Source organism: Callospermophilus lateralis, chromosome 5, assembly GCF_048772815.1.
Source record: "Callospermophilus lateralis isolate mCalLat2 chromosome 5, mCalLat2.hap1, whole genome shotgun sequence".
Lineage (NCBI taxonomy): Eukaryota > Metazoa > Chordata > Mammalia > Rodentia > Sciuridae > Callospermophilus > Callospermophilus lateralis.
Genome location: NC_135309.1, coordinates 118805647 through 118824053, shown reverse-complemented (window position 1 = coordinate 118824053; position 18407 = coordinate 118805647). Strand labels below are relative to the sequence as shown.

At 34.6% G+C, this 18407-nt stretch overlaps 1 protein-coding gene across 1 annotated transcript in view; it reads left to right on the top strand.

The window, feature by feature from the left end:
• Window positions 1–18407, top strand: part of Ndufaf2 (NADH:ubiquinone oxidoreductase complex assembly factor 2) — a 192719-nt gene that overhangs the window by 153418 nt on the left and 20894 nt on the right. Inside the window, exon 3 of the mRNA XM_076856120.2 lies at window positions 3763–3803. Within this exon, the coding sequence (XP_076712235.1) occupies window positions 3763–3803 (41 nt within the window). The remainder of the gene's footprint in view (window positions 1–3762; window positions 3804–18407) is intronic.

Genomic DNA, 18407 nt, shown 5'->3' with positions numbered 1-18407 from the left:
CCCTAATTTTGCTTCTGCATGATCAACTACTGAATCTGGTGGTATGATATCTCATTTAACCTATTGGCAATGCTTCTAAAAATATATTGGACATTTATAGATTTGAAGAATGTACACTTCATCAAGTATTTTCATGCCTTCTTCTAGTCTCTTAGTGATTAATGGGAGTTTTAATTTGCACATGCACTTTTACACTCATTATGGTTTGTTATGTTCCAGTAGGAATATTAAAGTTCAATGAAAATCCCATGCATACTGATGAGAATGCAAAAGAAGACTGATGAAAGAATGTGAGAATCATAAGGCATAAAGTGTCCAGTTATCTTGCTAAATTCACTTCACACAGAGATTGTATTATAATGAGGACTGATAAAGGATCGATCTTACAGATATAATTAGCAATAGCAAAATCATTATATAACAGATTGTTTTGAAGCTTTAAAAGGTAATGATCTAATATTAATGTTTTCTTCTGTTCCATCTTCCTCCTAACTTCTGCCAGTCTTCAGGAGGACATTTAATATGTTGTTTGGAGTAGTTGGGAAAGTGGGTATGATTATATAAATGAGTGATTACATTGAATATATCCAGCTGTAACCTTTACTGTATACATAACAAACAGTACTGGACATCAATGGTCATCTCAAGACATTTCAGATGCCTGGTTATTGAAGAATCATAAACATACAAACTTATTTCAGCTGTTGCCTTTATATATCTAGATAAACCAAAGATCCTTTAAATGATAATTTAAAGTGAAGCTAAAGGAAGCTCCAATGTCTTTCCTTAGGGAGCAGATGGTATTTAGTATCAATTTCCCCATGATTTGGATTCAATTTTTTTTCTGTATTGAACCTTACAAGATAAGTAAAATTATGTTTTATAGTCTAATTATTAAGACACATTAATTTTGAAAGACTTTTTCATAACAATAGTATGTATGCATTAAGCCAGTGTACTATCTTGATCTTATACCCACTGGCATATATTTAAAGACTCTAGAATACAAGGTAGTCATTAGTTTACAAAAAATATAGTGCCTAATAATGATCGTTATTTTAGGTAATTGAAGTATTTTCAGACCAAGATATATAGTCATTGCTAAAGAGGTCATACTTTAGGATAGCCCTAGTACTGGGTTTGGCAAACTTTTTCTTTGATGGTCCAGAAGGTAAAGAGTTTAGGATTTGTGAGTCAGTTGGTCTGTTACAACTACTCAGATCTGTGGTTGTAATACATACCAGCTATTAATACAAAGGAGTATAGCTGTGTTTCAGTAAAACCTCATAGACACTGAAGTTTTGAATTCTATATAATTTTCATGTGTCAGGAAATGATGTCCTTTTGAACTCTTTTTTTTTAACCAATCTTTTAAAAATGTAAAAGCAAGCAGTATACTGAATTTGTTTTGTAGGCTAAAGTTTACTGAACCCTGCCCAGCAGTTGATTGTTCGGAATTAACTTTCTAATCTAAATGAAAATGGAAGATTTATTGCTTATTTTTTAGAGATATTATTCATACTAAATTATTTTTAAAGCCTCTTTTCTAGAAAAAAATCACCAGAGATAATCAACTTATTCTGACTACAAAGAAGCAACTGAAAAGTTTCATAAATCATTTATTTTGGACTGGACAGAGGAATGTTTGTGTTTCTCAGCCAGATTTCCTAATACAGGTCAAAATCCTATTACAACAAATATTTTTATAATGGAAGTAGTCAACAACTATATTATTAAGTGCTTACTTTTTCAAGGCATTTAGGTGGTAGAAAATAAATCTCCCATGGATTCATCCTTCCCTTGTCAACCCTATAGCTTAAGAAGGGATATAAAATCTCTTCAAGTTTTGTCTAGAAATGAACCAAATAGTACTGAAAGGTAATGAGAAAAAATGCAGAAAAGAATAACAGGAATAGAAGTTCAGAAATAGAGTAGAGAATATGGAACATTAGAACCATATTGGAAATACATGTATGAGACCCAGGCAAGAGAGCAGAGCAAGGATAAATAATTAATTCCAGAACCACAGTTGAGTATTGTTGTTTTTGTACCTATAACCATTTAGTGCTAGGCTTTTCACAAGAATAGGTTCTGGTTCTATTACTTAAATGATAAAAGGCAGACTGGTAAAGCTGGTCTGAAGAAAAAGTGACTGGTAAATGGACAGGGCTCAGACATTAGAGCCAATTCAGTCAAGGTTTGAGTTCTAGTCTGCTACTCACTGAATATATAGCCATAGCAAGTTGCTTGATCTATCTGTGCCTCAGTTTCCAAATCTGTAAAATGTGGTCAGTAATTCTTATTTTCTGACATATAGTTAATGTCACACCTATTATTCTTCCAAGCTCTGTGCAAGTTGCACACTAAAGTTTGAGAGACTACTTAGTAGGGCAAGGATAGTTTTTAGACAGGGTCAGATCTGGATTCAAATTCTGAGAAGGTTGTTTAATTACTCTGTGAAATAATTTTGTAATGAAGATTAAGTCAACTAAAATGATAAAACAAATGTTTCCTACTTTCTAAAGGTCTTATTTCCCAAAGTATGTTTTGTCAAACTCCTGTATGTTCTCATAGACCAAGCAGATAACAATTTTTGTTTGTTTTATTTTTTGCAGTATGGAGGAATTTAACCCAAGGTTATTTACCACTGAGCTACCTTCCCAGCACATCCCCTCACCCCTGTTTTTAGACAGGGTCTCATCAAGTTGCTGAGGCTGTCCTTGAATTTGTGATCCTTCTTGCCTCAGCTTCCCAAGTCATTGGGATTACAGGTGTGCACCACTGCTCCTGGCTGCAAGCAGATATTATTGATCTTTGCTTTTATGAGTATTTTATAAGACATGTAGGTGTATTGAATAATAGAGATAATACTAATAATAACTTAGACTTCCTTGCTTATTCTTACATGCCAGGATCTAAACTAACCATTTATATTATATAATTTTCACAAAAGCCCACAGTATAGATACTATGATAATTTCTATTTTAGAGATAGAAAGTTTGATGCTTAGAAATTAATTATCTTACCCCGGGTAAAACAGCAATGTTAAGTTGATATTTGAATCCAGAAAATCAGGACAGCACTATGCTATACTGTCTTCCACATGATTCCGATAACTTTCTCAGAGGCAGCTGTGTGGCTCCCTTCCTTTGCTATAAAACATTTAGCACAGGGCACAGTATCCAACAGGCACTTAACAAATGGACTGCTCTCTACCTCTACAGCTCATCTCCTTAATGTTGAGAACTAAGGCCTGATGTTGCTTCCTAACCATAAGAAGTAGCTGCTTGCTGGAACAGATCGGAAGAGAAATCTTTGTAATAGAAACTTTTCCAAGACCCTTCTTCAATCATTTGAAAACTAATTCAAATTTCTAGAATAATATAATTTTGATATTGCCTTGAAGTTTAGTATATTGTTATTTGGCTTGTATTCCATAAATACACTAAATTTAATTCAGGTGATAATGAGGTCTGATTTTTAAAAATGTGAAACTGTCCTTTCTTGATCTTCCCTACACAGTTGTATTTGTTTCATGAGACACAAATCACTACCTGATATTTTATGTTTTGTGTTTATTTTTTGAACAGTCTTCAACTAGTATATATGCCTCAGAAGAAGAGGGACTTCCATTTGTTCTTTCCCTGCTGTATCCCTAATTTTATAACAATATATAGTAGGTGCTCAAAAAATACTTCTCATGTATGAGTGAATAAAATGTGTAAAGTACGAGAACTAACATTTAAATATTTTTTTTCTAGCTTGGATTAGACGAACAAGAAAGGCTCCACCTACAATGGAGGTAAGAATACCCCAGGAAAATATTCAAATAACATGTGTTTATAAGTCCATATTTCCAAACTGGAGGTTTATATTCTCAAGTATATATGAAGCCTCAAAAAAAAAAAAAACTGTAATGCATCTTCCCAGAGTGTTCATTTTGCTCCATGGAAAATAATTTAAAATAGTTTATAATAACAAATATTTATACAATGTATTTAGCTAATATTGTTAATAAAATGTAGGATAAGATGAATGTACATTTTATGGAATATAACAAAATTCTCATAAATTTTAAAAATGAAATAGTAAAAATTTAAAGCAATATAAAAAAACACTTTATAGGAAGTTTGGACTTTCATCAAGTTTTTTTCCCTGGACCCAATGAGTTCTCCACTGATAGGCATGTTTCAACTGAAAAATTTGGGAAACACTGAATCTCCATGTCTCATCCAAATCATGCCTTTATATTGTCCTTAATTTTATATATTGAACTCTTATCATAAATCTTTAAGACTTCTTTTAACATTTTTTTGTTGCTGATGGACCTTTATTTTATTTGTTTATTTATATGTAGTGCTAAGAATCAAACCAGTGCCTTAGTGTGCAAGGCAAGTGCTGTACCACTGAGCCCCAGCCCCAGCCCATTGAACTCTATCATAAAGCCAAAGAAACTTCAAAACATACAGCTAGCATGTTATGCATAATACTCAACTTAATAGTTGAGTTGTATTTCATTTAAAACTTTAAAAATATAGTTTGGTGGTAAAAACATAATAAAAAGCATAAAATTCTATGTTGTGTATATTTCAAAAACATGAGTTTTTCATCATTTTTATTTTGAAACAATAACATTAAGAGTTCTAAAATTATTTTGTAAGAAACAAATGTATTTCATAAAATGAGTGTCCAAGTTCGTTAGTATGGCTTCCTACCTAGAGACATTCCCCTTTGTCTACTAAGACTCCCCTCCTCCACTCTCCTCACCCTTCCCTCACACCTGGAAACCCTAATGACAACATAAATGGACTTTAGCAGGCCAGGGTGTTAGAGTGGCGACTTGATGAGTGATGACTCATTACTTGGCATTTCTGCCCTTACATGCTCATTGTTATGGTTTAGATATTAGGTATTCCCCAAAAGCTCATGTGTGAAACAATGTAAGAACATTCAGAGGTGAAATGGATTATGAGAACCTTAACCCAATCAGTGAACTAATCCCAATGGGATTAAGTGAGTGAAAACTGATGGTGGGTAGGGTGTGGCTAGAGGAGGTGGATCACTGGGGACATGCCTTTGATGTTCTGTATTTTGTATCTGGCAAGTGGAGTCTTTGTCTACTTTCTGATCTTCATGTGAGCTGCTTCCCTTTACCACACTCTTCCATCATGATGTTCAGCCTCATCTTGAGCCCCAAGGAAGGAAACTGGCTATCTGTAGACTGAAACCCTCTGAAACCATGAGTCCCCAAATAAACTTTAACTCTTCTAAAATTATCTTGGTAGGTCTTCTAGCCACAGCAATGAAAAAGCTGACTAAAACACTCATTCCTCCTATATTGACCCTGTCAGTATTCATTTGGCCAGTATCTGAATGAACACATCTCTTGGCCCATTTCTAACTTTGTATGTTGCTTTTGCCTTGACCTTCTTTTCTCACATCCTTCTTTTCACTATCATTAAGCTTTGGAACCCAAGGGATTTTTTTGGATGAAGTTGATGTGATCCAAGATTCAGAAGTATCCTTAAAGGTTGACAGCAGTAGAATGGATAGAGCAGCTCTTCTGATTCCCTTTCTCTTGATCACAAGAACTATTGTTCTCAAAGTAAAAAGCGCTTCCCCTACCCCAGAACTTTGAAAACCTTTTTCCATGGAAATATTGATATGCAAAGTAACTATATAGAAGCTTCTACAATAACCAAGCCTCAGGTACCACCCCTGTAAATTTTAGGTAATTCCAGTACTACAAATGAACTCCAGTCAGAACAATGAGACCAAGTCATTCCATTCATGACATTCATTGTTATCCTTCTTGATTATCCAAAATGAGCTTTCTCATGTTACCTCCCTTCTAATGTGGTATTATTAATCACGTTGTTCTTTAGAGGGTCAGGAGGAAGGAGAATTTCTAATTTTTTGTTAGCAAATTATCATTCACCAGTAATATTTTCCTAGAAACTTTCTATACCACATAACCTCAACTAAAGTCTTCCTGTATGTGAAAGACAGTCCCTTCTCTACTTGAAGTGAGTTGTGCTGACTTTCCCACATCACACAGATTCACCTGCTCCTTGCTTTCCCCAGCTGCTTCAAAGATATTAAGAGGAAAGAAATCTTTTAATGTAAAATAAACCATGTATACCAAAAAAAAAAAAACACACAAGAAAGAAGTGAATCCATCTAATGAATTATTATAAGGCAAGTCCCACCAAGTTGAGAAAAATAATTTTGCCAGCTCCAAAACCATGTGCCTCATCCCAATCACAAGTCCTTTCTCCCCACAAAAGCAACCCTGAACTTGACTTTTATAATAATATTTCCTCACATTTTAAATAGTTTTGTTGCACAGAAGTACATTATATGTACTTGACCATTTTTTGAAAACTCCCTACTTATTTTAAATTTCTTTCAGTTTATAGTTTCTGCTTCCATTTCTTTTATATCCTTACAAATTATATGTTGAAAAATTCAGCCCATTTGTCCTATAGAGTTTGCCAAAGTCTGATTATTGATCTTATGTTCTTGGAACAACTCAACATGTTCCTGAGTCATCTTTCTTCCAGAAGTATCACAACAGAGATAGTCTAATACAGAAGTTAGATATTCCTGTTTGTTATTTTTGTCAAGAATGTAGGAAATATTTGGTAAGACATCATGTCTGGTTGTCTCTTTGTGATCTTAGCAATTGTCTATGTTTAATTCTTATATTCATTCATTGGAAAAAAACTCTTATTCTTGTAAACCTATTAAAACTGGTTAGTTTTCAAAATCATTTGAGAGTTCTATTCTTTTTCAAATTTCTAACCCCAGATTAACTTCCACCCATGTTACCTGTACACTGTGGCTAAAAGTTAGTAGCCATTATAATAAGGAGCATCAGAAGAATATATTCCTAGTAATAGTTTTACAAACAGTAGAGGGAAACCTGCAATATTTGAACTCTGCCTGCTTTGTTTTTAATATACATACTACATAAAAGGAGAAGAAGAAATTCAAGAAACTAATAGTGAATAGAGTTGGTGCTAATGTTCTAAGGAAAGGTTGGGGTAATTGGGTAGACCACACATCATGTGCTTGTTTATTTGACCATATTCTCAAATATGGACTCAATTTTGACCAAGTCCAAGATGATTTGGCTCAAAAAGATGTGATCATAGGTACTAAAATGCATGTGAATTTCAGATGGTTGCTAGAATTCCAATATGCTGATTTAAAGAAAGAACTGGAACTGGTAAAGAGAAAAGCATAGTAGATTGCTTAGGGAGTATTAAATTAGAGTAAGGGGAATTACCTGGCACAGTGGTGAACACCTGTAATCCCAGCTATTCAGGAGGCTGAGGCAGGAAGATTGCCAGTTCAAGGCCAGCCTCTGAAACTTAGAGCAACACCTAAGCAACTTAGTGAGACCCTGTCTCAAAATTTAAAAAAGACTGGAATGTAGCTTAGTGGAAAAGCAACTCTGGATTCAATCCCCAGTACCCCGCCCCCTTTCCCCCAAAAAAAGAAAGGAAGGAAGAAAGTGAAGTAAAAAGTTTAATCGTATCATGCTCACCATGCCGGTTGAAACAATCTCACATCAGAGATAGTTTAACCCATAGTGGTGGAAATAGCATTGGCTACACTTCCAGATATCTCTCTCCATACTAGGAATAGCTAGATGTGAAATGAAATAGAAAGAAATACCAGGTGCTTGTTTAAGGCTTCTGCTCCCAGGGACATTGTTTTTATGGATTATCAGCATTTATCTCTAGTTCTCCTTTTTTCTTTGCTTCCCCATTATGACTGACTTTTTTTTTTTCCACTATGATAGTAGTTATATTATGGTCAAATGCTGCCAGCCCTGCAGCTATTCTCTTAGTTTACTCTTTTCATATCTCTGCTTTAGTCTATAATATGTCAATCTTGCAATTTAACATTCAGAGAGGAATCTTTTTCTGAATTGTAAGCGTTATTTCAGTGTTGTCACCAAGTAACTGACATTTATTGAGTTCTCTGTGCTCTGTATTATTAGGCTTATTTTAGTTTGTAAGTTACAGGATTAAATGTCTTAAGACTGATATTATGTGTGTGTAAAATTCTGCTTTTAAATTACAAAGATGGAATGTATGTTCTCGTGGAAAAAATGGGCCCTATACCTCCACCCAAAACCTCACAATATCATTTTTAGGAATTCAGTGGAAACTGATCAGAAAATTGCAGCATGTTCATATCCTGGGATATAACATTATTCATTTAAAATGAATAAAGTGAGCCGGGTGCACTGGCACATGCCTGTAATCCCAGCAGCTGAGGAGGCTGAGGCAGGAGTTCAAAGCCAGCCTCGGCAACTTAGAGAGGATCTAAGCAACTCAATGAGACCCTGTCTCTAAATAAAATAGAAAATAGGGCTGGGGTGTGGCTCAGTGGTGGAATATCCTTGAGTTCAAGCTCTGGTATACCACCCCCACCAAAAAAAAAAAAAAAATGAATGAACTGGTGGGGATGTCACTCATTTGGTAGAGTGCTTGCCTAGTATTAGCAAGGACCTTTGTTCAATCCCCAGCACCACCAAAAAAAAAAAAAAAAAAAAAAAAAGAATGAACTACAGCTGTGTGTATCAACGTGGTTAAATCTCAGAAACATGATATTGAGGGGGAAAAAAGTAAATTACAGAAGATTTCATACTGTATACCATTTATTTATAAAGTTTGAAAGTGGAGAAAGAACAGTGGCCTTCAAATAAAGAATGGCGATTTAAACACATGAGTTTATTTTTTCAAGTTGAATGAAAATGACAAGAAAGAGATTTATTTTAAAAAGATCTGAACCTACAAGGTCAAGAAGAAAAATCAAAGAGGTAAAAAGAGCACTAATGTTTTAGATGCTAGAAAGTAGGTGGACAAATGTTAACCACTTTAACAAAACTGAACATAATGAATCCTAATCTGGCAGAAAAGAAGCCTAGAAGTAACCCAGATTAAGCCACCAGAACCTCAAAATGCTCAGCAACTGGCAGTGCCAGGAAACTCCAAAAGTAATGTTGAATTGCTGTTAAAATTCATGTCTTGGTCAAAAACTTTAGAGGCACTTACATGCCAACCAATAAATGTAGAAATAATAATAGAGTTGGAAAATCACCATTTTCCCCTCTCAAAGCAGTTATTGATTCAGTGAAAATCAGCAGTTACTAAAACCAGTAGTTCATATTCTTCGGAGTAACAGGCTGTTCATCATAAAACATCTCCCTGTACATTACATATTAATTACAAAAGGGGAAAAGGGACCTTTCTAGTAGACAAATCTGGCAGCTATCATCTTAATCATGTAGACAAAAGTTTTACCAAGTAGGACAGTGTTGACAGTTTAGGTGCCAACTTGTTTGAGACACTGAGAATAAGACATCATTTATACAGTAATCTCCTCTGCCAAAAAAAAAAAAAATGCATAACCCTAATCTAATTATGAGGAACAGCCAGAAAAACCTAAGTTTGGAGACATTCCATAAAACTCCAGATCTGTCACATCAGTGTCATAAACAAATTAAGACCAAGAGGCATGACAATTAAATGTAACATGTAATCCCAGAATGGGGAAAAAACTTTGCTATAAAGAACAATATAGAGATAATTGGTGAAATTTGAATATGAACCATCTATTAAATAAAAACATTATATCAATGCTAAATCTCCTGGAGAAAAATAAAGATTTTATTAAATTCCCTTTGTGATAGCATGCTACAAGGCAACTGTCTCTAATCTAAAAAAGTTGAAAACTGTGTTTTTTCTTGGGGAATAGAAAACAGTCCCGACTTTGCAGTACTGTTTTCGTGACAAATCTGAGAGAAGAGTACTGCTCTGAAGTAGAGGGATTAATTAACACATACATACTGAAAATGAGACCTTCAGATTTTTCCCTGCAACAGGCTATTATGCCCCAGGTCAGGGTATTAGTTACTCTGATCAGCCAAGAAGGACTTAAAACCTCAATTATATTACAGTGAAACAGTTGACAAGCCTCATCTGTGGCAAAAGAATTGCCCAAAATCTGAGGAAAGTATCTAAAATTAAATATCAAAACCCACAAAAATATACCCAAAGTACTACACAGATTCAGTGCAATTCCAATTAAAATCCCAATGTCATTCCTTATAGAAATAGAAAAAGCAATCATGAAATTCATTAGGAAAAATAAGAGACCTAGAATAGCCAAAGCAATTCTTAGCAATAAGAGTAAAGCAGGAGGCATCACAATACCAGACCTTAAACTATATTGCAAAGCTATGGTAACAAAAACAGCATGGTATTGGCACCAAAATAGACACCAGTGGTACAGAATAGAAGACAGAAAGAAAAACCCACATAATTACACTTAGATATCTCATACTGGACAAAGGAACCAAAAACATACATTGAAGAAAAGACAGCCTCTCCAACAAATGGTGCTGGGAGAACTGGAAATTCATATACAGCAAATGAAACTAAACCCTATCTCTTACCATGTACAAAACTCAAAGTGGATCAAGGACCTAGGAATTAGACCAGAGACCCTGCACCTGATAGAGGAAAAAGTAGGTCCAAATCTTCATCACATTGGATTAGACCCTGACTTTAGAAAACAAAAGTATAATAGAAATGAAATATTTAATGGATGGGTTAGAAGCTTATACTGAAGGAATTTCCTATAAGGTAGGGCAGAAAGCCAGAGATGGAAAACAGGAATGAAAAGAAAATTAGAAGACCAACAACACTGGAAGCTAGAAGATAATGCAGTGAAAAGTCCTTCTGCATTTAGCTGAGTAGTGAGTGCTAGTGTAGAATTCTATACCAAATGATACCATCTAAGCTTGAGTGTGGAATGATCACATTTCTACAAGTGCAGTCTCATAGAATTATTTCCTACAACCTTTGCTTGGGAAGTTAAAAAAGAAAAAGGAAGGAATGAGATCTAAGAAGGAAAACTTGAGCTTAGGCAAAGGGTACTACAGTACCAGGGCAACCAGACCAGAGGGCATGGGAAAGAAGTGTCTGTGAGAGATTTTTTTTCCAAAAAGATGAAATTAAATACAAAGTATTTAGTTAATACTCTATTAATTAATAGAGTAGTATTATTAATAATCTAGTAAATCCAAAAATATCAAATGGGGCTGAATTATAGGTAGGTACATAGAAAATAAACAAAATTAATTTATTAAAACTCCAAGAAAAAAATTGACTAGGAAAAAGAAAAATAATCCTAGTGTGCTGTGTGGCTCACTTGTTTATCGTGTTTACTCATAATTTATAACATAATTATTGAAATTGGTCTATAACTACATTGCAAGTATTATAAAACAAGAAGAATTGGGTAGATTCTTATTTCCAATAGTAAGAAATTAATATGCAATGCTTAAAACTGAAAAATAAAGTAATAATGTAAGGATATTATTTAGCTATTACAGAATGTTCAAGAGCAGAGCTTACCTATAAACATCAGTTAAAGGCTGGAGGTGTAACTCAGTGGGAGAGTGCTTGCCTATCATGTATGCATGAGGCCCTGGATTCTACTCCACAGCCTCAAATAAGCATCAGGTAAAAAAATATAAAGTAGTTGCTTTGGGGACGGTGACAGGATTTTTTAATAACAAGCCTTTTTGAATGATGTGGTCCTACAAGCTATACAAATATGAAACTTTGATTTTTTCAAAGGAAAGAATTTTTTAAAACATACCCAATACTATTAGATGAGGGATGACAAACTTTTTCAGTAAAACGCTAGATAGTAAATATTTTGGATTTTGTCAGCCAAATGGTCTCTATAACAACTATTCAACTCTGCCATTCTGATGTGAAAGCAGTTATAGTCAGTATGTGAGTGAGTAAGAGTGTCTGGGTCCAGTAAAATTTTATTTACAAAAACAGAGGGCAAATGAATTCTAGGTTGAGAACCCTGCTACAGATAGGTGATTTTCAAGCTGGATACCTGTATAACTGGTTACACAAAGACTTCCTGTAGATATACAGGTATGAGTAGCGTTAAAGAAATCAATTTCCATGTTCTTTTTCCATATGCAGTCTTTATGAAAAATTATCTGCCCTAGAACCTTCTGGTCTTCCAGTTCTCATTTCTGACTTTCAAAATTATCTATCTCCCACTTCTCAAAAGAAAAGCTTATCCCTGACAATACTAAATATTATTATGATGCCTTGTCATGGAGTTAAAAATCTCCCGGGCACCAAAGAGACTATTGGAGACTGAATCTCACCTGAAGGAGAGTCCCTTAAAAACAAAGCAGAGAAAGCCTCAATTAAAATTCTTAGAGGGGCAACACATTATTTCATCCAGGCCACACACTCATGGCAAGGCTCCATGACTTAGAACTTATCTGTCTACCTAGCCATCCATTCATTATTTTAGAATCAAAATTCACAAGTGAGAAAATTGTCACTGGGCTGCATAATAACACATTTATTTGAATTTTAAAATTAAGTCAGATTTTTTCTGACAGAGTAAGTCAGATTTGGATGATTGGTTTTGACAATGACGACTAGCTCTGCCAATTAAGTTATATGGTTATATTTTTATAAATTGAATAAACTAAACTGAAGCTCCAAGGCTTCAACAAAATGGATATAGATAGATACTTAAAGCATCTATTCAATATAAAATAAACTAGAAATGCATCCTTTGGCATTATTTGTGTCAACTGAAGTATACAATATGTTATATAGTTTTTCAAAAGTCTTAGGAAATAAGAGCACAAAAATTAAGAAAACCACTGCTATTGTTGTTTATGGATACACAGAACTATAGTAAAAGTATTAAACAGCATGAAAAATGATAGTTAATAAACTAGGGCAGTTATTACCTCTGGGGAAGGAGAATGTTGGGAGAAGGGGTTCTCAGAGGACTTTATCCATAGAGTTTAATTTCTTAAGTTGGATGGTGGGTACAAAGGTATATATTATTAGCTATATTTATCCTTACACAATAAATAGTCTTTTTTAAAAAGCAAACATATATTTTAAGGATTCATGTTGGGTTCCTAATTGAAAAATAAGATATTCAGAATGAAGTGAAGAATAAGATACTTGAAATTTGAAATGATATATCAAAGCACTTAAGGAATTATCCTAGCCAGTGTGCACAAAAACAAATCAGTGTGGCTTAATTTCTGGGATTCTTTTTAGAAGTCGTAGTGCTTAATTAGGTTTATTATTTGTTCAGTTGCTTATCATCAAATACCTAGCACATGCTTAACAGCTAACATAATTTCTTTGTAGACTTCTGTTGTACATGCCAACCTGTCCTAGATAGATTTGATGAACACTATTAAATTATATTTATATTCTGTTTAAAGTATCATTTCTCTATCTATGAATCTAAAATAGTCTTATACTTTAAAGTTGCAAGGGAAAAAATATTCGTGTATTGCCTTCAGAAATGGGATCTTATTGCAAGTACCAGGAACATCATGTAATAGAGTCATTCTGAGATACAGAGCTGGAAAGAGGTACACCCTTAGCTTGCCTAGCAGCCATATTTATTACCTTCTGGTATTTCCACCTCCTCAAGAAAGTCAACACAGTTGAAAGATTTACTACCAACCACAAAGGAATGTCTTTGGTGCCCAGTTTTATGGTTGTTGTCTCTAATCAAAAGTGCCTAACGCTTTGCAGTGTACACCTGCCATTTGAACTGTTGAGCACTTTTGTGACTGTCTGACATGGCCAGTTCTATGACCTTACTTGTTTTTTTTCCTTTGTTTTATTAAAATGTTAATATAACAATAGCTTAATGTTTCCAAAATAGACTTAACACATTGCCCCAAGTCCCATGGCTGGTTCCACAACTCTTTATTTTAACAAGTTAATTTACCCATGCATTTATTAGTACATAATTATCATTGTGGTACACTTGCTCTTTTCAGTTCTGCTCTTTTCACTCAACTGTAGTAATAATGAATAAAAACAGTGCTTGGCACAAGAAGAAATGTGATCAGTTAACAAATATATGAAAAAAATGTTTAACATCTCTAGCAATTAGAAAAATGCAAAATAAAACTATACTGAGATTTCATCTCACTACAATCAGAATGGCAATTATCAAGAATATAAGTAACAATAAATGTTGAGGAAGATGTAGGGAAATGGTATCCTCATACATTGCTGGTGGGAGTGCAAATTGGTGCAACCACTAAGGAAACAGTATAGAGATTCCTCAGAAAACTTGGAATGGAACCACAATTTGGCCCAGTTATCCTTCTACTCACCATATACCCAAAGGACTTAAAATCAGCATATGTTGATGTGGCCACATCAGTTTTTATGGCAGATCAATTCACAGTAGCTAAGCTATGGAACCAAACTAGATGCCCTTTAGCAGATGAATGGACAAAGAAAATATGGTATAAATACACAATGGAATATTACTCAGCCTTAAAGAAGAATCGAATTATGGCATTTGCCAGTAAATGGATGGAACTGGAGATTATCATGGTAAGTAAAATAAGCCTGTCCCAAAAAAACAAAGAACAAATGTTCTCTCTGATATGTGGATGCTACGCACAATAAAGGGGTAAAGTTGGGGGAATAGAAGTTCACTGGATTAGATAGAGAAGAATGAAGGTAAGGGAGGGAAAATGGGAATAGTAAAGACAGTAGAATGAATCGGACGTAACTTTCTTATGTTCATATATGAAAATACCACCAGTGAAACTCCACATTGTGTTCAACCACTGCAATAAGAAGTTATACTCCATGCATGTACAGTATGTCAAAATACACTCTACTACCATGTACATCTAAAAAGAACAAATTTGAAAAATGTTTGGAACATAACACTTAAAAGGTTTTTAAGTGTTTTATCTATAAACTTTTATCTATGAGCTTTCTTTGGCATTGACTGATTTCTAGCTCTGTGAAAACTAAGAGAATATAAAATTTATCATGCTTTTTTAGAAAAACATGTAAGAAATGAAAGTGAGTCACTGGAGTGTTTTGAGTTCTTGAGAGTCTATATTCTTAACCAATAAGCTATTCGTTCACTAAGACAAGTCTCATTTAGGTGTTAAAACTGGACTTTGATCCAGAGGAGAAAAGGCTAAGAGTTAAAAGTGAGGTTAGGGCTTTTTAAATTTTTTACGTACACTTTTTTTTTTTTTTTTAAGCCAGGGCACTTTACCACTGAGCTACATACCCAGCCCTTTTATTCATTTATTTAGTTTTGAAAAAAACTTTCTAGTTCCAGGCATTGAACCCAGGGATGCTTAACCACTGAACCATATTCCAAGCCCTTTTCTATTTTATTATTTTGAGACAGGCTCTTGCTAAGTTGCTTAGGGCCTTGCTAAGTTACCAAGACTGGCCTTGAACTTGCAATCCTCCTGCCTCAGCCTCTGAGTTGCTAGGATTACAGATGACTGCGACCATACCCAACTTAAAGTGCACTTTTCTCAGTTATCTCACCACATTTTTGTGTTTTTTTCTTAACCTCTCCATATTTTATAGTTTTTTTTAATGCAACTAATCACTTGTATGTGATTTCATTTTTTTAATAGTAAAAATAATGCTATTTAAGAAAATCATATTGATTTGTATTGATTGTATACCCTGTAGAATACCAAGCCATATTTAATTGCCTCTGATTTTATTTTATCTTTAGGCATTGCCTGATTTTATTCTCAAATATTTATCATAATAGTGATAAAACACTATACTCTTTTGCTAAGATATGGTGTTCCTATAGTGATAAGAAATTAGGCATTTTATTATTTCCTGACTATATGGGGGCATGGCGTACCAAGATTGAACTCAGGGACACTTAACCTCTAAGCCACATCCCCAGCCCTATTTTGTATTTATTTAGTGTCAGCTCTCATTGAGCTTAGTGCCTTCGCTTTTGCTGAGGCTGACTTTGAACTTGCAATCCTCCTCTCTCAGCCTCCCGAACCACTGAGATTACAGAGAGGCATGTGCCACTGCGCCCTGTCCTGACATACATTTGTTCATTGTGTCTTGTGTGTTCTCAATTTCCTTCTCAAATATCATATTCTGGCGCTGGGACTATAGCTCAATGGTAGTGCCCTTCCTAGCAGTGCTTCAATCACAGCACAGCCACACACACACACACACACACACACACACACACACACACACACACATATGAATGAGAGAGAGAGAGATCATATTCTGGTGTCACTGTAATGCATTTCTTTATATGTATTCTAAAACATGAATAAACGGATGTGTTATTGAGAGCAGGATTTTTCCATCAGTGTGATTCATTAGTAGGTTATGAAATCAAATTAGTGGGTTACAGTTTTTTCTTTTAAAAAAAATATTTTTGTAGTTATAGATGAACACAATACCTTTATTTTATTTATTTATTTCATGTAGTGCTGAGGATTGAACCCAGTGCCTCACATGTGTTAGGCACATGCTCTGCCACTGAGCCACAACCCCAGGCCACTGTTTTTTCTTTTTAATAAAGTAAAATATGTAATATGTAAGAGAAAATATAAACCTACAAATGTTTAATAAGAATATGTGTTACATGAACATGTTTATGTAACTAGTTGTATAAAATGTATTTCTCCGTGTAATGGTAGATCATGTACCAGATATTTGGTCAAATACTATTCTAGATTTTGCTGCAAAAGTATTTTTAGATGAGATTAACATTGAAATTACCCTGTATTTTATGTGGGTGAGCCTCGCCTAATCTGTTGAAGGCTTTAAGGGAAGAATCCTTGAAGAAGACAAAATTCCACCTGCAGATTGTTTTTATTTATTTATTTTGTGTGTGCATGGTGCTGGGGATTGAACCCAGGGTCTTGTGCATGCGAGGCAAAGCACTTTACCAACTGAGCTATATTCCCAACCCCCTGCAGATTGTTTTTAGACTCAAGATGCAACATCAAGTCTTCCCCAGGTCTCTAGCCTTTCATCTGAAGACCTTGGTGTACTCACTAAGGCTCACAGTCCAAAATGTTTAAAAATTACTAATTTTGAGAGAAATTTTTTAATCTAGTGAATCCATATAAATAAAGTTCTTAGCCAAACTCTAACTCAAAATAAGTATTAAATAAGTGATAGCTGCTTTTATTTTACTATCATTTCCACTTGTCCACAAGAATTCTAATTTGATGTGAAGTTGTTCATAAATAAATTTAAGTTCATTTGAACCATTTTTTAATTAATCTACATTTGAGAATAATGTTATATTATTTAGAATGTTTGCTTTGCAGAAATTACTGTGAAATTTTATTCTGGTTTTTTTCTTCATATTTGTATAACCTAAGAATTGCCTCTGTTGTCTTTTCATAATATTCAGGACAATTAAACATATTGGAGTTTTTTAAATGTAATATATTTATTAAAAATGTTTTTCTATAATTCAGGATGATTTAAATTTTCTATCCCAATGGAAAAAATACAAGGTTATAGGAGCTCTGTGTCAGATGCCTCTTGTGTCCTCCCTCACCTGCCTCTTCTGCCTTCTACTCCAGCCTTGCTGCAGCAACCAACTGCTGATAGGAATAACCTCACCACAGCTGTACTGAGTATACTTCACTTTCCTCTCTTAACACTGTAGCACATGATGTCTGAGGAAAAGGACGTGGAGTATGAGAGGGTTAACATGCTGTCTTGACCAATGAGGGAAAGGAATTACTGGACGAAAACTCCCTTTCTGCCAGGCACAGTTGCACATGCCTGTAATCTCAACTAGTCAGGACTAAGGCAAGAGGATTCCAAATTCAAGGCCAGCTTACACAATTTAGTGACACACTCAGAAACTTAACAAGACCCTGTCTCAAAATTTAAAAAAAAAAAAAAAATGGACTGGGGATGCAGCTCAGTGGTAGAACACCCTGGGTTCAATCCCCAGTACCACAAATAAACCCTGAAAGCTTCCTTTCTGTCCCTTGGGCAAACAGTTCAGAGACTTTTAACATGACTCCTCAGAAAGTCCCAGGGCCCAGAGAAGTGACCAGCTCTAAAGCACATATTTATTTTGACCTTCCTTCCTTCTCTGTTTCCCTCTCCCCACGTTGTTTTGCTTGAGATCACTTATTCACCCAAAATTATCTTTAGCAGACATGAACTGAAAATGTAAATGGACAGTACCAGGTAATTAAATTAATCATGCCAACTAACTTTGTAATCTGAAGGTATTTTTATTTGTAATCTGAAGGCAGAAAATGAAATATTTCTTTGGAATATTCTTAAAATTATATTTGTGTTATCAGCTGTGTATAAAAATTTTGTAACCAAAATCCTCTTAGTGGAATGAACTTCTGGGATGTCATATATAATTTGCCCAGACACTGGAGAGACCCTGATATTAATTCTTCAGGAACAAGCGTGGTTTGGCCTAACAGTTTACCTGTTGTTTACCTCATATAGGATCACTGATTTTCTTTCCTACTAAGTATGTAATTGAATACCAC